We start from the raw sequence: 22,552 nt of genomic DNA, 5'->3' as shown, positions 1-22,552 counted from the left end.
ACAATTTATGCAGACATAAATCTGACATACATAACTAAATTCCAGTGTGTACCCAAAAACTGAACGCTACTAGGATGAGTAGTAAGATCCACTGTATCACATTTATTAGAAAAACCAAGTTACAAACACAGATATAAATGGGGTAATTGGACAAAAACAATAGTATAAACAACAATGGGTGAGAGTAGATGGGATAATTCACATAGGGATTAGTAAAATTGTCATAAATAGTATGTACAATAATGGGTGAGAGTAGGTGGATAATTCATATAGGGATTAGTAAAATTGTCCCAAATAATATGTACAATAATGGGTGAGAGTAGGTGGATAATTCATATAGGGATTAGTAAAATTGTCCCAAAAGTCACATGTGGTAAAAATAATGAGGAAGGATCGTACCAAATCTGGAGGTGAGGAGCCACAGGTGTTGTGAAATACAGGGTATTCCGGATGTACCCTCCTGTATAGGCTCCTACGCTTTCATCCAGAAGAGGTTCTTAGTCCATCCAACAAATCTCCCTCCCAGGTGGGCACTGGTGGAGCACTCCAACTCGTTTCAAGGCTTGAATTGAAGCTTGATTCCAATTACAATTTTTATTTGTGTGTTTTTAACTGTATTTTTCTAATAAATGTGATACAGTGGATCTTACTACTCATCCTAGTAGCGTTCAGTTTTTGGGCACACACTGGAATTTAGTTATGTATGTCAGATTTATGTCTGCATAAATTTGTATCTGTATGATCCATAACATATTATCCTATGTTTATATTTGAATTGGTATAGCAGAGTAGCGCCAAGCACTGTGATATACAGGTTGAGTCTCCCATATCCAAATATTCCGAAATACGGAATATTTTCAGCATGACTGAGATAATGAAACCTTTGATTTTTGATGGTTTAATGTACATAAACTTTGTCTAAGGCACAAATTATTAAAAAGATTGTATAAAATAACCTTCAGGCTGTGTGTATAAGGTGTATATGAAACATAAATGAATTTCATGTATGTGCACAAAATTATAAAAAATATTGTCTAAAATGACCTGCAGGCTGTGTGTATAAGGTGTATATAACACATAAATGCATTCTGTGTGTATATTTGGGTCCCATTTCCAAGACTTTTCATTATAATATGCAATTATTCCAAAATACGGAATATTCCGATATCCAAAATACCCCTGGTCCCAAGCATTTTGGATATGGGAGACTCAACCTGTACTATCTATTCTCTGCTCTCCGTGTATGCAGGACTATTGCAGTAGCATTTGCCGATAAACCGCTTATAACGCTTCTGCAACGGTCAGGATCGGGAGCTCGCATCTTTATGTGCTGTTTAATATTTATCGGCCCGACCTCCCGATCCCATGTAATCCTATACACACGGAGCACAGTGTGTGTACGGTGATCACAAGGGGTCAAGCTGGGGATTCAGCACTCGGAAATAATATAAGGAGGGAGGGGGGAGTCAGTCAGGAGAGTTTAGGAAATGTATGGTGTTGTAAAGTAAAAATGACCGTAATATATTGGTCAATTGATCGGCGGATCATTCATAAATTAGATTGAAAACACTTTTTAATCTCTTCTTTTATAGCAATAAAACTCTCCCATATCGAAAAGAAGGATTCAGTTTTCTGTACCTTACGCAGAGATGTTTCCTGCCAATGCATTAGAAAGACAAATTTTTTTTTAAACATATTGAGAGTGGGGGGGTGTAGTTTGTATCCAATGTTGAAGGATATATATTTTTTGCTACTGCTGAGATAAGTAATATTTTTTTACAGCCAGGGCAGATTCTAGTGGTGATAGATAGAAATCCAAAAACTGCCCATTCCGGCGATAAAGGTACATCATTTTCTAAATGAGCTAATGCAAATTGTTTCACCATTACCCAGTATCTTTTTATAACATGACAGTCCCAAAGGCAATGGTACATGGATGCCTCTGGCCTAGGACATTTTGGGCACGTGGACGTAGTAGCCCTACATGATGATTTTGATGTTGGTCTTCATCACTTTTTATTCTTGTATTCTGCTAGGCTCTCTCTTCCAGTGTGAGCAGTAGTAAGCTGTTTTCAGGGAGCACATCTCCCCATGAAACCTCATTTGGAGAAGAAGTAGAGGTTCACAATCTCCTCATCATAGATCAGCACACTTTTGAAGGTATTGGGGATGATGGAGATTAAGAGGACCGGTACGAGCGAGGTGTCCTTTTGAATAGAAAACTTAATTTTCTTCTTATTTTGTTTTTCTCTGCCTTAGTCCTGCACACTCACCAATTCCTGCAGAACGAGTACACCCTCAGCTTGGTGTCTTGTAAGCTGGGAAAGGATCCAAGCACGTATTTCATAGTGGGAACGGCAATGGTGTATCCAGATGAGGCAGAACCAAAACAAGGGAGGATTGTGGTCTTCCAGTACTGTGATGGTAAGATGGGAATGGATCAAATGTGGGAATGTTGTAAGCAGTAGGGGTGGGCAATCAACGGCCCTCCAGCTGTTGTTGAACTACAGACCCCAGCAGGCCTTGCAACAGTTTTAGCATGACCCAGTAGCAAAACTGTGGCAGGGCATGCTGGGATGTGTAGTTCTACAACAGCTGGGGGGCCGCTTATTGCCCACCCCTAAAATGTAAGGCATCGATTGTATTTTAAAGGCTAAATCTGTCCAGCACTAAATATTTAATTTTCAGCAGTCTTAGATGACCTAAATTAAATGACTTACTCGCCGGCGTTGGCAGTTTGGGTGATTCAGTAAGTCGTCCAAAGGACTGAGCGAGAGATCTTACCTTTTGCCTGTGGCAGGCCACTCTATTGCACGGGGGAGGGGCACTGATAACCTAAGTAATGCCCACCGCAGCGGGAGGCAGCATCTTCTGCTTGGAAAATGGGATGAAGCCAGGGATGTGCTGTGTTCACAGACTTACCAGTAACTTGACATTTTTTGTATTTTATAGGTTAGACTAAAAAATGTGCTGGTTTTGTAGAGGTTGGAAAAAAAAACTAAATTCGGTGAATGTACAGGATCAGTACTGATCCAAAACTGTCTTCTATACAGGGAAGCTGCAGACTGTGGCAGAGAAGGAAGTGAAGGGAGCCGTGTATTCTATGGTGGAGTTTAATGGGAAGCTGCTGGCCAGCATCAACAGCACGGTAAGACGGAGGTGGCTTGGACAGCTAGGGGAGAATCCTATCATTTACGTGTGTTGCATGGCTACAGATAACTGTTCTACACAGGTGCGCCTGTACGAGTGGACAGCAGAAAAGGAGCTGCGTACCGAATGCAATCACTACAACAATATCATGGCTTTATATCTGAAGACCAAGGGCGATTTCATATTGGTGGGAGACTTGATGCGTTCAGTGCTGCTACTGGCTTACAAGCCGATGGAAGGAAACTTCGAGGAGGTAAGAAATGCTGGAGAGTTGGGCAGAAAGGCCCAGAGATAATCTGAGTATAGCTGTTGTATAAGAAAAATGTAAAGGACATTTGGTGTGAACTTGAGCCATTATTTCGGAGCTCCTGAAATCTGATGCAAATATTTGACACATTTAATGGACTTTATGTGGCTTTTTTTTACCTTCTGTCATTTGTGTTTGGAGTCCATATTTATTCTGTATCCCTACAGATTGCACGAGATTTTAATCCCAACTGGATGAGCGCAGTGGAGATTCTAGACGATGATAACTTCCTGGGAGCAGAGAATGCATTTAATTTATTTGTATGCCAGAAAGACAGGTAATGAGTACTTATTTATAGGGAAAGTTGTTGATGCCTAATGATTGATGGTTAAAGGGTTAACATGTGCACAAGGTTAATAGAACATTTTTCATGGTGTAAAGTTGTACATGTAAGTCATCCTAGAACGGCCTATCATTTAGATAGATGAATTCACTATTTAGTGGAGGACAGGAGCCCCTAAAGTTTCTCTGCTCTCATGTCTAGTGCTGCCACAACGGACGAGGAGCGACAGCACCTGCAGGAAGTTGGTCTTTTCCACCTAGGAGAATTTGTGAACGTCTTCTGTCATGGATCTCTGGTGATGCAGAACCTTGGGGAGACGTCCCCTCCTACACAAGGCTCTGTACTCTTTGGGACAGTTAATGGGATGATCGGTGGGTGTAAAAGGGTATTCGGATGGAAGAGTTACAGAGTCTAGATAGACAATCGGTCGACACCAATAGATTGACACTTGGTATTTCATGATTTTTAGGGTTAGTATGAGGGTTAGGCTGCAGAAGGGGTCGGTTAGGGTTAGGCACTACAGGGAGGGTTAGGCATTAGGGAGAGAATTAGAGTTAGTATGAGGGTTAGGGTCAAGCACTTGGTGGAGGGTTAGGGTGAAGCTGCAGAAGGAATCGGTTAGGGTTAGGCACTATAGGGAGGGGTTAGGGTTAGGCACTATAGGGAGGGTTAGGCACTATAGGGAGGGTTAGGCTGCAGAAGGAATCTGTTAGGGTTAGGCACTATAGGGAGGCTTAGGGTTAGGCACTATAGGGAGGGGTTAGGCACTATAGGGAGGGGTTAAGGTTAGGCACTATAGGGAGGGGTTAGGGTTAGGCACTATAGGGAGGGGTTAGGGTTAGGCACTATAGGGAGGGTTAGGCTGCAGAAGGAGTCGGTTAGGGTTAGGCACTATAGGGAGGGTTAGGGTTAGGCACTATAGGGAGGGTTAGGGACTATAGAGAGGGTTAGGGTTAGGCACTATAGGGGGGGTTAGGCTGCAGAAGGAATCGGTTAGGGTTAGGCACTATAGGGAGGGATTAGGGTTAGGCACTATAGGGAGGGTTAGGCTGTGAAGGAGTCGGTTAGGCACTATAGGGAGGGTTAGGTACTATAGGGAGGGTTAGGCACTATAGGGAGGGATAGGCACTATAGGGAGGGGTTAGGCACTATAGGGAGTGGTTAGGGTTAGGCACTATAGGGAGGGGTTAGGGTTAGGCACTATAGGGAGGGTTAGGCACTATAGGGAGGGGTTAGGCACTATAGGGAGGGGTTAGGCACTATAGGGAGGGGTTAGGGTTAGGCACTATAGGGAGGGGTTAGGGTTAGGCACTATAGGGAGGGTTAGTGTTAGGCACTATAGGGAAGGTTAGGCTGCAGATGTAGTCGGTTAGGGTTAGGCACTATAGGGAGGGTTAGGCTGCAGAAGGAGTCAGTTAGGGTTCGGCACTATAGGGAGGGTTAGGGTTAGGCACTATAGGGAGGGTTAGGCTGCAGAAGGAGTCGGTTAGGGTTCGGCACTATAGGGAGGGTTAGGCTGCAGAAGTAGTCGGTTAGGGTTAGGCACTATAGGGAGGGTTAGGCATTAGGGAGAGAATTAGGGTTAGTATGAGGGCACTTGGCGGAGGGTTAGGGTGAGGCTGCAGAAGGAGTCCTTTAGGGTTAGCCACTATAGGGAGGGTTAGGCATTAGGGAGAGAATTAGGGTTAGTATGAGGGCACTTGGCGGAGGGTTAGGGTGAGGCTGCAGAAGGAGTCCGTTAGGGTTAGGCACTATAGGGAGGGTTAGGCATTAGGGAGAGAATTAGGGTTAAAATAACAAAAACAACAAGCGTCCTTTTCTGGGTTGACCATTTGTGTGTCGATCTTTTGACCATGTTGACAGTTGACCATTTAAGATTTAACCCTGTCGACCATTTGGTGTTGACCTATGGACTGTCTAACTATATGCTCTCAATCTTTTATACCTCACCCGTATAGAAGATGCTATTTTTTTCTTAGCATTCTGCATTTGTTTAAGCCATTAAAACCTAATCGTTGTGTCTGTCAGGTCTGGTGACATCCGTATCCGAGAGCTGGTACAATCTCCTCCTAGATGTTCAGAACAGACTCAATAAAGTCATCAAGAGCGTCGGCAAGATTGAGCACTCCTTATATCCTTTATTCTAATTGTTGCCATGACGATAGGGAAGGAGGTTTGTGAGTAGCTCCCTCTCTGTGCACAGTGTGATAGCGGGTACAGGATGGCGTTTTATCTTAGGGCAGTCGTACTTTTACGGTTTGTCACCCATGCAGTCATTGTCCTTTACCAACTCTCACCTGGAGGTCATTCCACACAGAGAGAAAGACCGAATCTGCAGCAGGATTTATAGATGGCGATCTGATTGAGAGCTTCCTGGACATAAGCCGCTCCAAGATGCAGGAGGTGGTAGCAAATCTACAGGTGAGGAGACAGCCAGTTCCCTCTGTGCTCTTCATTGCTGCCTCCAAGCAGGTCACTGTATTTTCTTAACATGTCTAATCTTGCAGATTGACGATGGCAGTGGCATGAAGCGAGAGACCACAGTTGATGACCTGATAAAGATAGTGGAAGAATTGACGAGGATTCACTGATTTCCACCCCTTCCACCATGCTTACCCCTTAGGCTTCCCTAATATCCTCCCAAGACTGTGGGAGCATCCTCCCGTGGGCCTGATGGACAGTGAGATCTGCTTTGTATATATTCTGTCGGTGCCTATAGATGGAACAACTTGCTTTGCTGCCCCGCTGGCTCTTTACATCTTCCAGAAGTGGCCACAGTGCATTGTAGGCCTCCACCCGCCAGCAAACGGAACTATGTGTAATAAAGGTTATTCCCCGCCCGACCCCTTCGCTCCATTCTTATTGCTGTCCCTCTATATATTATATGTATTTTTTCATATATTACATAGGAGAATGGGATCTTTCCCACAAACTTTGTGCATAGCTATGGGTGAGGTACGACGGCATAGGGCATGTGACTTCATCTGCAGTAACTGGGGGGTATTTCACCTGCTACTTCATACCCTAATGGTGCCGTGTCCTTCCCTCCCAGTCTTCTCTTTATAAAATGGTAAAAAGGGGGAGGTTATTTCCTGACGTTTTAGGAAATAATTTAGACTGGATACGTAACTGCCCAAAACTGCTTACTTGAAAGTATTGGAGTGCGGAAATTTTGTCAACAAGTTTCTAATTTGGATTGTGTGAAATTATTTGTTCTAGGATTGTGTTTTTCTTGCATTGCAGAGAATATAAAAGTGTCATAGATTACCACCTGATCCTGTGCATAAAAGGAAGTGGCTTTAACAAGCAATGTCCAAGGTTGGTTCCATTATGGACGGTCTCTGCGGTCACTTGCTGGTGGGGAGAGTATCATGTAAGATGTTCTAATATTGCTGTAATCTAGCATGTGCCTAGTGAGGCTCTTATAGATCCCGCAAATTGAGGCCGTACGTAATTATCGCGTGCTCTCCCTACGGCTGGAAACTTTTATGTCACGTGAACTGCTTTAGGGGTTTTTTTTGTGGTTCCTGACATTGTAGTGTATTAAATCATTTTTGTTTGGAATATCTGCTTGCAGTTTCATGAAAGATCTAATGAATATTATTTGACACCCATGTTTGTTACATGCGTGAGTTATTTGTTTTTAAAATCATGCTATAGCTGCTATTTGAAACGAGGTTGATGAACATTGGCATTACGTGAATCAAGGATAAAGGCAATGTACCAGGAGCTGGCAGCTTTTATGGCGTTCCCAGGAGGATGCTCCTACCAGTACATAGGATGGTTACGCTCATTAGTACTAGTCACCACCTGCTTTCTTCAAGGCACCTACTTGCTTTGATAGATGTAGCAAATCACGATTATTCATATTCTTCCTGCCTTTGGTGGAAAAAAGTTATACACTAATGTTGTTTTTAAAGTGACTGTCCTGTCTCTCGATCTCATTTGATCTCCATTATATAAAAAAAAACATTCATATTAAAAGAGGGGCCCACTGCTGTTTAACCAGCATCATACTGATAATGCGAGCACTGGCTTCATGAATATTCATGAGCCTTTCAGCGTTGGCATCATCAATCTTATGCTTGCTCGATGTTATCAGTAACTCGCTCTACGGGCGAAATGCAATTCGGCACGATGCTGAATAGTTCCGTGAGGGAGCTCCCGCAGCTATTCAATTCAGCGCGCTGTTAAGTCGGAGAATGCCGGTTCTTGCAACTTAACCTTGGTGTTTAGTCGCAAGAACCGGCATTCTTCGACTAAAGTGTCGGCCGCACGACTATTAGCACCGCGCTAAGCTGGAAAACAGCTGCGCGGACGGCACTTTTTTGTCGCTTTGAATTGAATTCCCCCCTAAAACAGTTTGAGATCTAGAGTTTAAGACTGGAGATTGGAGACCACCCACGTGAAAGTTGGGATTACCGTAGTGGGTATAAAACAGAACTGGGAAAGGGTGGTTGTGGGGGGTACTTATATATATTGGATACAGTGAGAGCCAGATCCTCCTTATAAAACATATACTGGTCTGATGCACGACTTTTATTAGCTCTAATTTATTCCCTGTGACATACCTTGGCAGGCAGCCAGCACTGGAGTCTGCTTTCTGGTACAGGCAAGCCATAATGCTGCAAATAAACTGATCGTCTGGATACTGGGTTTCGTCCATACAGTTGTAGAAAATTAATCCATAATCTAGTCAGTTGGTAAAAATGTATTCTGGTGAATATCTTCTAGAACAATTAAGTGCACTATTCTCATTGAATTGCAGTACCACCTTGTATGCTGTGGGTGGCAGTGTTATTGCAGTGTATGGTAAGATCTCGTGCAAGCTTGCATGGGGCACTGTTGAAAATACTGAATTTGGAAAGGGTTGATTGTAATTAAAATAATAATAATAATATTAAAAAAAACGAAAGCAAGGCCAACTGCAGGTTAAGGGAATCACTGGACCTAAACCACAAGTTGGTTCAAAAGGCATTCACAAATGTAAATGTTAAAACTTCCTAGAAGTTGAGATAACATTGTGTGCTCATTTGCTTTGATTCAAGCTATTGTTTTCTCAGCTGCGTCAGATTCTCATAAACTTCCTGCATTGTTTTTTCTCATTGGGCTTAAGCTGGTATTACACAGTAGCATTTGTACACTGTATTTTCCCTAATAGAAAAGCATAGCGGCCATAAGTTCTGAGTGGCTCCTGCAGGCACTACATCTAAGGAAAAGCATAAGATAAATCACCCGTACAGTGTACCTTGTGTACTATTGACAACGTTTTAGTGTTCTTGAAACATATCAGTCAAGCAGTTTTGAGGAGTCTGACATTTAATAGCACGATAAGTTTAGTTACATGTAACATCGCAAAATATCAGCTAGAAAATGCTGCCCCACCATCCCCTTCTTTGTGTCATCAATGCCATAGTCATTTAAATGAGCTGCTGTTATGTGTAGATGTTCATGTGACACTAAGTTGAATCAGTTAGCTTGCACCCTACGAGTCCATGCGAGTAAGTCTGGCTGAATACCTAACTTGCGGTAGCTCTGGACTAATTATTATCGAGTTCCATAGGGCTGCATACAAAAATCTACGAGATCAGGCCGCTCAGGGTTGAGGTGCCATTGCCGGTGATTCCACGCCGTTGCAACGGCAACTTGCCCCCCCCCCCTCCCCCCCCCCCTTCGCGGCTGACTGAATCAACCCCCAATATTGTAATTATCAGAGCCAATGTACTAATAGCTGGTAGCTTTTTGATGTCAGAGGATGTTTCCCAGCAGTACTCAGGATGTTCCCACTCATAAGTGCTCCTAAATAGATATAACTGCCAGTGGCTCATATGTGCTTTGTGCTCAGATGTGTGATATGCCATTGTGTGATGGTGACAAGTATGCTTAATTATGTACATCTCAGTTACAAATAATAGCTCATTCTCAGGTTTATTGGCTAGCAAGATCTAAGACACTGATTCAGAGGTGTACGGAAACCCGATGGTTTGTGAACATCTTCGATGGTGGGTTGACTGGGCATGTGCTAGAGCCGCAGGGTGCATGTGCTGTGATGGGTTTGATATGTATTACCGCCAGCTACAGTCGCAGTGTCTTAGATGATGCGGGTGTTTGGGGAGGGGGTTGAGACAGCCTGCGTCCCAGAAATTGGGTGAGTGTTGGCCCCATTTACTGGGAACACTGAGGCCAGGGTCTGCATCTTCTGAGACACATTTCCTGCTCCGGCAGAGCCAGTAGTTTACTGTAGTCCCACCCCCCCCCAGTGCTGTGAAGCAGCAGTGCTAATCCCGTGCCACGTGTGTATATTTGCAATGTACAGCAGCTGTTATAATTGTAGACCTAATGTTAAAACAGCTGACTGAGGGCCTGATTCAGAGACGGCCGCAATGGCAATATTTACTCAGATCGAGCGATTGTTTGGCAGTACCTATGCGTACAAGCAGCAATTGCTTTGCGATTACGTTCGCACAGAGGATCTCGCAAAGTGAGTGACAGGTCAGCGTTTGGGGGTGGTAACGGGGGGAGGTGGACAGACAAATTGTATTCGCACCATGAGACCTCTCGGCATGCGAGGAGAGCTGCTGTGTTTGCGGCTGGTCAGACCTGCCGCAAGGGCAAGATGGCTGCTCGATGTGAGTCGATGCTACCGATATTTACGCATGTAAGTGATGACGTACGCAGATGAGAAGGCAGGAGTGGGCGTCCAATCGCTCAGGTGATCTTTGCAACCATTGGCATCTTTTCGCAGCTGCGATCGCATTAACGTCCATCTCTGAATCAGGCCCGTAGTTTTAATAGTGGGCTGACATTTAAATTGTTACCAGCTTACTATGCCGACAAATGTGCCACCATCATACGATCATTTACTAAACTGTCCTACAGAGAAGATGATAGTATCTGGTTGCTTTGGTTAATGCACATTTCTATACCCTGCGCCATTTTCTTAAAGGGTCCTGATGTCACATATCATAAAGGCCCGCTCTTTTAGATAATAGCCCCAAACTTTTCCTTTTTTTTTTTTTGGCTAATACAATACTATAATGGTGTGCCTTGCATTACAGTCAAGACCTCCTGTTATGTATGTTTAATACTGGATCAGTTTCTGTCTTTTCAAGCATGATGTGGTTACATTAGGCCCAGTGTTAAGCAAGGCCTTTGGAGAATTAGCAGATGATGACGATAATGCTCCCTTTAGCCCAGAGGTTTCCAATCACGGTCTTCAAGGCTCCCCCAACAGTTCAGGTTTTAGAGATATCCATGATTGAGCACAGGTGACTTAATTAGTACTTCAGTCAATTTGATTTAACCAACTGGGCTCAACCATGGATATGTATACAAAAAGGTAAATTTAAACAAAAGCGATCCACATTAAATAGGGCAGCACTCAAAAACAATGGTGATTATCACTAATCACCCTAATAACAGTATACAGATAAAACGAACAAGTTTCAGTGCGCTCCTAATGGGATTTGGATAAACTTTTACAATTGATATGTCCACACGAATCAATGTCCGTAATGATGTTACTACTCCATAAATCCACTTAGGTTATTTTAACCACTATGTCCTTGTGGCAATCCTTATACTTGTTATATTTTAAAGGACGTGATGATTTCACCATTCAATTTCATCCACAAGGGTGGCTATAATATACCACTGTGCAAGTGGGTATGAGAAACCAATCCTTATTCAAAATTATGTCCGAAAGTCCAAAGAAAATAAATAAAATGTTTATAACCAATTCACTGCAGATTCACCATTCCAATAAATTTTCAGTTGTATTCCTCTTTTAGATGCGGCTCTTCATTTGTGCAGTTTTCTTATGGTATATGCACATGAAAAACACAAAGAGAGGTAGCCACCATAGCATAAAATCTTTTACACTTTATTAGGAATATATTTAGAAACATAAAAATGGAAGCGTACCGAATATAACCTTTTGAGAAAGGCACACTTATACACATATAGGGGTATTATTGCTCCCCCTATAGAGCGTTACCTTCCCTGTCTGGGTATGTGTCCAATACAATCACCAACGCGTTTCAACCACTATCTGGGTCTTTATCAAGGTGTGGAATGATGCTGCAGTGACTAGCTATATATAGGTAAACAGAGCCCGCCTTAATTGCTGGGAGCTGTCTATCAGTACTTTGGTGCTGAGGACCAGCTCGCTCCCTATGGCGTCCCACGTGACCTCTCGTGATGCGGAAGTGCTTGCGTTCCAGCGTCACATGATGCGCTCCACGCACCGCTATTTCCGCATCACGTGGTGTACTTATGCATTTCTTATGTAGCGCAGGACTACGGGGACACGGCAGTGTTAGGAGCGGCCAACGTGGTGTACATCGCGACGTGGAAGCGCGTGCGTTACAATGTTCCCATTGCATACTATGATCACTATGGTCCTTATGTTTATCATCTATATATACATTAATCTCGAGTGCCATATAGATATAATAGTAACATATTGGTTTAAAAGTCCGACCATGTGATGTAGAGGGAAGACCTGTGTACCCCATCACATGTAATTCGTAACTGAACCATGTGATGCGGAAGTAAGGTCACGTGAAGTAAGGGCACATACACCACGTGGGCCGCTCCTAACACTGCCGTGTCCCCGTAGTCCTGCGCTCCATAAGAAATGCATAAGTACACCACGTGATGCGGAAATAAAAGATTTTATGCTATGGTGGCTACCTCTCTTTGTGTTTTTCATGTGCATATACCATAAGAAAACTGCACAAATGAAGAGCCGCATCTAAAAGAGGAATACAACTGAAAATTTATTGGAATGGTGAATCTGCAGTGAACTGGTTATAAACATTTTATTTATTTTCTTTGGACTTTCAGACATAATTTTGAATAAGGATTGGTTTCTCATACCCACTTGCACAGTGGTATATTATAGCCACCCTTGTGGATGAAATTGAATGGTGAAATCATCACATCCTTTAAAATATAACAAGTATAAGGATTACACAAGGACATAGTGGTTAAAATAACCTAAGTGGATTTATGGAGTAGTAACATCATTACGGACATTAATTAGTGTGGACATATCAATTGTAAAAGTTTATCCAAATCCCATTAGGAGCGTACTGAAACTTGTTTGTTTTATCAACCATGGATATCTCTAAAACCTGAACTGTTGGGGAGCCTTGAGGACCGCATTTGGTAACCTCTGCTTTATTATTATTATTACCATTTATTTATATAGCGCACACATATTCCGCAGCGCTTTACAAGGAATATTCGGTCATTCACATCAGTCCCTGCCCCAGTGGAGCTTACAATCTATATTCCCTACCACTTGCGCACACACATACACACTAGGGGTAATTTAGCCTGTGATGCAAGGTATCACAGAGGAGGTAGTGGCCTTATTCAGAGTGGGATGCCAGTGTAATTGCAAAATACATCTTAAAAAAAAAAATATATATATATATAGCTACCTATTCAACGTCTGTCGCATACGCAAGTCAGCAACTGTGGTTCTGTCCCATTGTAAGTACCAGGGTCAGATGTGCCAAGACTATGGCTCGAGTTGTGGCATCACTGTTGCATGACCCACGGCTGGTGCTGGGGTGTTTGGCTCCCCTCCTGCAAACTTTGCCCCCTCCCATTTTTTTAATAAAGTGATGGTGCCGCAAGAAGGGGCGTGGCTGGAGGTGTAGCTGCATTGCGTACACATTACATTAAATGGTCGTATAGTGCAGACAATATGTACTCAACTGCCTTGTACTATCTGCAATGCTAAGTGATCAAGATACCAGTGTTTGTGTGTGTGTTTATATATATATATATATATATATATATATATATATATACACACACACACACACATATGAGCAACCTTCCCCAATAGTGTAGGCTGCATACTTTATTTGTGTAATGCACAACTTGGACTTGGTTCTGCACTATGGGCCTCATAGAGATGTACAGAAAACTGATGCTGGATGTGTACTGCGCATGTACAGGCCCCCATCTGCGAGTTCACTCGCAGTGTCTCCAAGTCGCAGCCTGATTGACAGGCTGCTGCCTTTTGGGGTGGCGTGCAGGGTGTGGGGCCAGCCAGGGTTCCGGCGTCGCCCGCTTTTCTGGGAGTGCTGAGGCCAGGGTCCATATCGGAAGACGCAGATCTGGCTGCGGCTACGCAGGCGAGATGGCTATTGAGTAGTTTTAGGATGCAGCACTCAGATCTGCGATGGTGTCAGGAGGCGTCGTTTCTCCTCAGACACCTCCTGCTGCCTCCAAAAACGCAGCACGTGCTCACTTATACAAAGTGCAACTTATGCTCAACTCTGAATAAGGCTGAGTGTCTGAAAACCAAAATCAGAAATGAGCTTGAGAGAGGTGGATTATCCTACACTTGTTTATCGATCACTCTATAAATGGTTCTGTTGAGTTGTGACATTACAAAAGATAATAGCCAGCCATCCATCCACACTCTATTTTTACAAATTTAAATATTCAAATGATCTATTTTCCAATATTAGGAGTTATGACTGTCCTTGTCACGTATTAATGTCATATACCATGTATTAGCTGTGGTCCTTATACACTGGTTTCTGTTTAGAAAACGAGCTACAGTAGCCACTCTAAATAGGAAAAGCCCTGATAGACCATTGGAGTAACTAAAGCTCTCTGGGCTCAGCACATGTGGCCTGACTTAGAGTTGTACGCTAATGCATTCGCACCTGCCATCCCGCACGCTCCTGCTATGCGAAAATACCCTAACGCTGTAGCTGGCTGAAAATGTATTGAGACGCCCAAGAACTGCTGTGCAGATCCATGCAAATGCTTACAAATACGCAGCCGCCGTTGCACATCACTCTATAATTGCTCATCTGAATAATCCCTATGATCACTCAGCGTGGCTGCCGGAACTGAGACGTCGGAACCACTTTATCTGTGTATGGGATCGCAGACTTAATCTATGACACGCCCCGAAAATGGCCGGGATCACTCCCTGTCAATCACTTGATTGACAGAGTCATCCTCACTGCAAGCAGCAGTGATAACCTGAAATTTCGGAATAGCGTAGATCTCTGAATCAGGCCCATGGTTTTCAGTGTGACCTGCTCTTCTGTGTGAAATCTTAGAGTGTAAATAGTATAACAGAACAAAAATCAAGGTATGACAGACCAATCCAGCTATGATCATTATACTGTACTACAAACAACACAACACCTGGGCGGCCGCCTTCTAGCAGTGTGATGAACCCTGGGTCACCAGATGAAAATGTCACCGGTTGGGTATATGGAATTTGCATTTTGACACCGCACCACTCCCTCCCTTACACTCGTCTCTTGTAATACCTGCTCCATATTTTGTCTACCCAAGCTAGTTCACTAAAATGAAGAATTGGGCTGTGTCCCGACATCATCTAGGTCAGGGAACTTTTTTACCCTTTACCCCAAAATATATTTAGATACGCTGACGTTACCCCCTTGATTTGAAAGGAAGGAAATCATCTAGTAGTGCTCCCATAGTTATGCCCCTGTAGTAGTGCCCCCATATAATGCCCCTGTAGTGCCGCTCGTACAAAAAAAACCACTTAATCCCCGCTCCTGCATTCGCCGCCATCCTGTCCGCCCGGCTGCTCTTCGGAACCACGGGAGAGACGTCATGACATCTCTCCCATAGTGCGCAAGGAGAGAGCCAGAAGCTGGAGTTCAGAAGAGAACTCCAGCCTCCGGTTAGCGCGGCGCTGCAGGGAAGGAGCCGGGCACACGCTGGTAATAACATCTCAGCGGCCGTCCGGCTTACAGCCTCCCTGTGGCACAGCCTGGCATGCATATGAATCATTCTATATTAATACATATGCATGCCCGGCTGTACGTCCATTACGCCCAGGAAGTTTATTTTTACCCCATGTGGGGTAATTTACCCCTGTTCCCTGACCACTGATCTAGGTGTATGATTTTGTTTTTTTAAACAAAAAGCATGCCCATTACATTGTACTATTTTTTTTACACAAGTTCATGTTCTTCAAATAGCTACTCCATCAATGATGTGCAAGAATCCATGTTTTTGCCATGCACCTTCTGCTGAAACCACGTGACCATCTAATTGCAACTGTGTGCCAAACTTCAATGTATATGGCATATGCTAAGGTTAGGTCAGTGTGTTACATTTAATGGAAGACAACACTGCAGTACTAGAAAAACACTATAGGGTCAATATAGTTAGGAGCAAGTTAGGTCCTGCGAGGCAATTTCGCACAGCAAATTTAGTTTGCAATTCAATTCCATACTTGTATTGATTTTTCAGAGGAAGTTTGGGTTTTCTGTGCGCAGTCCCCTGAGCAGGTGAAGCGGTAGGGAAAATATTTTAAGGCAAAAATGTCAGGACCTAGGGCCTGATTCAGAGAATGGATGTAGCTCACATTGCTGCTGCGTTTTTGGAGGCAGCAGGAGGTGTCTGAGGAGAAACGACGCCTCCTGACACCATCGCAGATCTGAGTGCTGGTCCTAAGACTACTCAATAGCCGTCTCGCCTGCGTAGCTGCAGGCAGGAGATCTGCGTCTTCCGATGTGGACCCTGGCCTCGGCACTGCCAGAAAAGCGGGCGACACCGGAACCCTGGCTGGCCCCACACCCTACACTCTGTTAATCAGGCTGCAACTTGGAGACACTGCGAGTGAACTCGCAGATGGAGGCCTGTACATGCGCAGTACACATCCAGCATCAGAGATGTACGCAAACCATCAGTTTTCTGACATATCCGTTTTCAGGTGAATTTCTGTAAAAAGCTCAATAATGATGTAGGACAGGTATGTGGAGGTGTAAATGATGCGGGACAGGTATGTGGAGGTGTAAATGATGCGGGACAGGTACATGGAGGTGTAAATGATGAGGGACAGGTATGTGGAGGTCTAAATGAAGCGGGACAGGTATGGAGGGGTGTAAATGATACGGGACAGGTATGTGGAGGTGTAAATGATGTGGGACAGGTATGTGGAGGTGTGATGCGGGACAGGTATATGGAGGGGTGTAAATGATACGGGACAGGTATGTGGAGGTGTAAATGATGTAGGACAGGTACGTGGAGGTGTAAATGATGTAGGACAGGTATGTGGAGGTGTAAGTGATGCGGGACAGGTATATGGAGTGGTGTAAATGATACGGGACAGGTATGTGGAGGTGTAAATGATGTAGGACAGGTATGTGGAGGTGTAAATGATGCGGGACAGGTATGTGGTGGTCTAAATGCAGTGGGACAGGTATGGAGGGGTGTAAATGATACAGGACAGGTATGTGGAGGTGTAAATGATGTGGGACAGGTATGTGGAGGTGTAAGTGATGCGGGACAGGTATATGGAGGTGTAAATGATGAGGGACAGGTATGTGGAGGTCTAAATGAAGCGGGACAGGTATGGAGGGATGTAAATGATACGGGACAGGTATGTGGAGGTGTAAGTGATGCGAGACAGGTATGTGGAGGTGTAAATGATATAGGACAGGTATGTGGAGGTGTAAGTGATGCGAGACAGGTATGTGGAGGTGTAAATGATGAGGGACAGGTATGTGGAGGTGTAAATGATGAGGGACAGGTATGTGGAGGTGTAAGTGATGCGAGACAGGTATATGGAGGTGTAAATGATGAGGGACAGGTATGTGGAGGTGAAAATGATGTAGGACCGGTATGTGGAGGTGTAAGTGATGCGAGACAGGTATGTGGAGGTGTAAATGATGAGGGACAGGTATGTGGAGGTGTAAATGATGAGGGACAGGTATGTGGAGGTGTAAATGATATAGGACAGGTATGTGGAGGTGTAAGTGATGCGAGACAGGTATGTGGAGGTGTAAATGATGAGGGACAGGTATGTGGAGGTGTAAATGATGAGGGACAGGTATGTGGAGGTCTAAATGAAGCGGGACAGGTATGTGGAGGTGTAAATGATGTGGGACAGGTATGTGGAGGTGTAAGTGATGCGGGACAGGTATATGGAGGGGTGTAAATGATACGGGACAGGTATGTGGAGGTGTAAATGATGTAGGACAGGTATGTGGAGGTGAAAATGATGTAGGACCGGTATGTGGAGGTGTAAGTGATGCGAGACAGGTATGTGGAGGTGTAAATGATGAGGGACAGGTATGTGGAGGTGTAAATGATGAGGGACAGGTATGTGGAGGTGTAAATGATATAGGACAGGTATGTGGAGGTGTAAGTGATGCGAGACAGGTATGTGGAGGTGTAAATGATGAGGGACAGGTATGTGGAGGTGTAAATGATGAGGGACAGGTATGTGGAGGTCTAAATGAAGCGGGACAGGTATGTGGAGGTGTAAATGATGTGGGACAGGTATGTGGAGGTGTAAGTGATGCGGGACAGGTATATGGAGGGGTGTAAATGATACGGGACAGGTATGTGGAGGTGTAAATGATGTAGGACAGGTATGTGGAGGTGTAAATGATGTAGGACAGGTATGTGGAGGTGTAAGTGATGCGGGACAGGTATATGGAGGGGTGTAAATGATACGGGACAGGTATGTGGAGGTGTAAATGATGTAGGACAGGTATGTGGAGGTGTAAATGATGTAGGACAGGTATGTGGAGGTGTAAATGATGCGGGACAGGTATGTGGTGGTCTAAATGAAGTGGGACAGGTATGGAGGGGTGTAAATGACAGGTATGTGGAGGTGTAAATGATGTGGGACAGGTATGTGGAGGTGTAAGTGATGCGGGACAGGTATATGGAGGTGTAAATGATGAGGGACAGGTATGTGGAGGTCTAAATGAAGCGGGACAGGTATGGAGGGGTGTAAATGATGAGGGACAGGTATGTGGAGGTGTAAGTGATGCGAGACAGGTATGTGGAGGTGTAAATGATATAGGACAGGTATGTGGAGGTGTAAGTGATGCGAGACAGGTATGTGGAGGTGTAAATGATGAGGGACAGGTATGTGGAGGTGTAAATGATGAGGGACAGGTATGTGGAGGTGTAAGTGATGCGAGACAGGTATATGGAGGTGTAAATGATGAGGGACAGGTATGTGGAGGTGAAAATGATGTAGGACAGGTATGTGGAGGTGTAAGTGATGCGAGACAGGTATGTGGAGGTATAAATGATGAGGGACAGGTATGTGGAGGTGTAAATGATGAGGGACATGTATGTGGAGGTGTAAATGATGAGGGACAGGTATGTGGAGGTGTAAATGATGAGGGACAGGTATGTGGAGGAGAAAATGATGTAGGACAGGTATGTGGAGGTGTAAATGATGCGGGACAGGTACGTGGAGGTGTAAATGATCTAGGACAGGTACGTGGAAGTGTAAATGATTGCGGGCGGGGTACGTGGAGCTGTGAATGATGCAGGGAGGAGTACGTGGAGCTGTGAATGATGCAGGGAGGAGTACGTGGAGCTGTGAATGATGCAGGGAGGGGTACGCGGAGGTGTGAATGATGCGAGACAGTTATGCGGAGGTGTGAAAAAAAAAAATCACAATTTCTGTATTGCAACACGATTGCTATCATTTTCCAATCGTTAATAAAAATGCAAAAATCTCTTATTTTACACCCTTTAAGAACTTCCAGTACTTTCCTTATGGCCCTAAAGCCTTCTCTATGGTTCTGCTATCTCAGTTGCCTGGGGTTCCAGGCTGATTTCCCTACTTTTCCATGCACTTAAGGGGTACTTTTTGTAGAAAAGACCTGCGAATCGATGTTCTAATTGAATCTTGCTTTTCGAGGGTGTGCGCATTGCAGCCATGTATGCAAGTTTTATGAACTCGTATGTAATTGAATTGACCCCTATATGTTGAAACACAAGGCACTTTTTCCCATTTCCCATTGTATAATAGGTAGCACTGGTAGGAGGGAAAAGACCAGCCAACCTCTATGCCAAGCCCTGATCATACGCCATTGCGTTGCCAACCACCAACATGCTGCCAGCTGGAAGGAGCACGGCACATGGAAGATTTGATAAATGTTAGATAAGTTAAATGTAATTGTAACAGAATCTGATTTTGAAATTGAAGGCTCATATACAATGTAGTACACTATAAACAAAAAAGCCAGATCCATTCTAAATTTTCAAAGGTGTGCCTGAATTTAGTGTGGATCCGGCTTTGACCAACTTACAGATACACATGGAATAGAGTGACCACTACTTATTACACATGGGAGACAACATTGACAAAAGGAGTTTGTGCTGCAGGTTGTACAGTATGTGGCAGCTGTTACAACATTCATGATATTCAGTAGACCATTTCCAGCTCCATCTGTACAGTACTGTAACTAGTGAATACTCTCAGTTCTCCTAACGTTGTGCTTTTATGTTATCACGTAACAGTACTTATTTGATAGAACCTGCACCCTCCCATGTGTAATAAATGCTAGTCACTGCTGTCTCCCATGTGTAATAAGCTCTGGTCACTGTAATAAGTTCTGGTCATTGCTGTCTCCAAAGTGGAATAAGCTCTGATCCCTGCCATTTTTCATGTATAATAATAAGCTCTGGTCCTTGCCATCTTCCACTTTTAATAATATCTGGTCCTTGCAGTCTCCCATGTGCAATAAGCTCTGTCCACTTCTGTCTCCCATTTGTAATAAGCTCTGGCCTCAGCTGTCTCTTATTTGTAATATGCTCTGGTGCCTCCGATGCATAATAAACTGTATTCCCTATCTATCCTGTACAATAAGCTCTGGTCACTGCAGTCTCCTATGTATAATAAACTATAGTCAATGTTGTCTCCCATGTGTAATAAGTAGTGGTCACTCTATTCCATGTGTATCAAGCTCCAATCCTTTCCATCTCCAATATGTAATAAGCTCTGGTCACTTCTGTCTCCCATGGGTAATAAGCTCTGGTACCTGGTGGTGTCTCCCATATGCAATAATCTGTGATCACTGCTGTCTTCTATGCATATTAAGGTTTGGTCACTGGTGTGTTCCATGTGTTATAAGATCTGCCCACTGCTGCCTCTCATTTATACGATCTGGTCTCTGCTATCTCCCATATGTAATTATCTCTGGTACCTGCTGTCTCCCATGTATAATAAACTCTAATCCTTGCTGTCCCCATGTGTAATAAGCTCTGGTCACTGGTGTGTCCCATGTGTAATAAGCTCTAGTCCCTGATATTTCCCATGTGTAATAAAGGTCTAGACCAGTGTTGGCTAACCTTGACACTCCAGCTGTTGTGGAACTATATATCCCAGCATGCCCTGCCACAGTTTTAGCATGCCCTAATAGCAAAACTGTAGCAGTGCATGCTGGGTTATGTAGTTCCATAACAGCTGGAGTGTCAAGGTTAGCCAACACTGCTCTAGACCCTGCTATTTCCCATGTGTAATAAGCTCTAATTCCTGTTGTCTCCCCTGTATAATAACTCTGGTCCATGGTATATCCCATATATTACAAGCTCTGATGTCTTCCATGTATAATAAGCCGTGGTCCCTGGTGTCTCCCATGTATAAGCAGCCGTGGTCCCTGGTGTCTCCCATGTATAAGAAGATCTTGTCACTGACGTCTTCCATGCATAATAAAGTCTGGTTCCTGCTGCCTCGTGCCTCCTATGTATTATAAGCTCTGGCCACTGCAGTCTCTTATGTATAATACACTATAGTCAATGTTGTCTCTCATGTGTGATAAGTAGTAGTCACTCTGTATTCCATGTGTATAAAGCGCCAATCCTTTCCATCTCCCATGTGTAATAAGCTCTGGTCACTTTGGTCTCCCATGGGTAATAAGCTCTGCTACCTGGCGTCTTACATATGCAATAAGCTGTGTTCACTACTGTCTTCTATGCATAATAAGGTTTGGTTACTGGTGTGCTCCATGTGTAATAAGATCTGCCCATTGCTGCCTCTCATTTATACGATCTGGTCTCTGTTATCTCCCATATGTAATAAGCTCTGGTACCTGCTGTATAATAAACTCTAATCCTTGCTGTCTCCCATGCGCAATAAGCTCTGGTCACTGTTGTTTCCCATGTGTAATAAGCTCTAGTAACTGGTGTGTCATGTACCATGTGTAATAAAGCTCTAGTCCCTGCTCTTTCCCATGTATAATAAAGCTCTAGTCCCTGCTATTTCCCATGTGTAATAAAGCTCTAGTCCCTGCTATTTCCCATGTGTAATAAAGCTCTAGTCCCTGCTATTTCCCATATATTACTAGCTCTGATGTCTCCCATGTATAAACACTGATTCCTGCGGTCACCTTTATGTAATACGCTCTGGTCTCTGCTGCCTCCCATGTATAATAAGCTATGGTCCCTGTTGTCACCCATGTATAATAAGCACTGGTCCCTGCTTTTTGCCATGTGTAATAAGCTCTGGTCCCTGTTTTCACCCATGATGTAAGCACTGGTCCCTTCTGTTTATCATGCGTAATAAATTCTGGTCCCTGTTATCAGCATTGTATAATAAGCAATGTTCCCTGCTGTTTGCCATGTGTATTAAGCTCTGGTTCCTGTTTTCACCCATGATGTAAGCACTGGTCCCTTCTGTTTATCATGCGTAATAAGTTCTGGTTCCTGTTATCAGCAATGTATAATAAGCAATGTTCCCTGCTGTTTGCCATGTGTATTAAGCTCTGGTTCCTGTTATCACCCATGTATAATAAGCGCTGGTCCCTGCTGTTTGCCATGTGAAATAAGCTCTGGTCCCCGCTGTCACCCATGTATAATAAGCTCTGGTCCCCGCTGTCACCCATGTATAATAAGCTCTGGTCCCTGCTGTCACCCATGTATAATAAGCGCTGGTCCCTGCTGTCTCCCGTGTATAATAAGCTCTGGTCCCCGCTGTCACCCATGTATAATAAGCTCTGGTCCCTGCCGTTTGCCATGTGTAATAAGCTAGTCTGGTCCCA

At 44.0% G+C, this 22,552-nt stretch overlaps 1 protein-coding gene across 1 annotated transcript in view; it reads left to right on the top strand.

Moving 5' to 3' along the window:
• The window catches only part of DDB1 (damage specific DNA binding protein 1), a 53,813-nt gene extending 46,458 nt beyond the window's left edge, over nucleotides 1-7,355 (top strand). The window contains exons 18-26 of the mRNA XM_088454512.1: nucleotides 2,037-2,160; nucleotides 2,260-2,424; nucleotides 3,054-3,148; nucleotides 3,233-3,403; nucleotides 3,625-3,734; nucleotides 3,942-4,111; nucleotides 5,769-5,871; nucleotides 6,038-6,161; nucleotides 6,248-7,355. Coding sequence (XP_088310638.1) covers nucleotides 2,037-2,160; nucleotides 2,260-2,424; nucleotides 3,054-3,148; nucleotides 3,233-3,403; nucleotides 3,625-3,734; nucleotides 3,942-4,111; nucleotides 5,769-5,871; nucleotides 6,038-6,161; nucleotides 6,248-6,331 — 1,146 coding nt within the window. The 3' untranslated portion in view covers nucleotides 6,332-7,355. The remainder of the gene's footprint in view (nucleotides 1-2,036; nucleotides 2,161-2,259; nucleotides 2,425-3,053; nucleotides 3,149-3,232; nucleotides 3,404-3,624; nucleotides 3,735-3,941; nucleotides 4,112-5,768; nucleotides 5,872-6,037; nucleotides 6,162-6,247) is intronic.
• The last annotated feature ends 15,197 nt before the right edge of the window (nucleotides 7,356-22,552 follow it).

The sequence above is a fragment of the Taudactylus pleione genome, unplaced genomic scaffold (assembly GCF_031769625.1).
Source record: "Taudactylus pleione unplaced genomic scaffold, aTauple2 ptg000619l, whole genome shotgun sequence".
NCBI lineage: Eukaryota > Metazoa > Chordata > Amphibia > Anura > Myobatrachidae > Taudactylus > Taudactylus pleione.
This window is presented reverse-complemented; position numbering and strand designations above follow the sequence as displayed.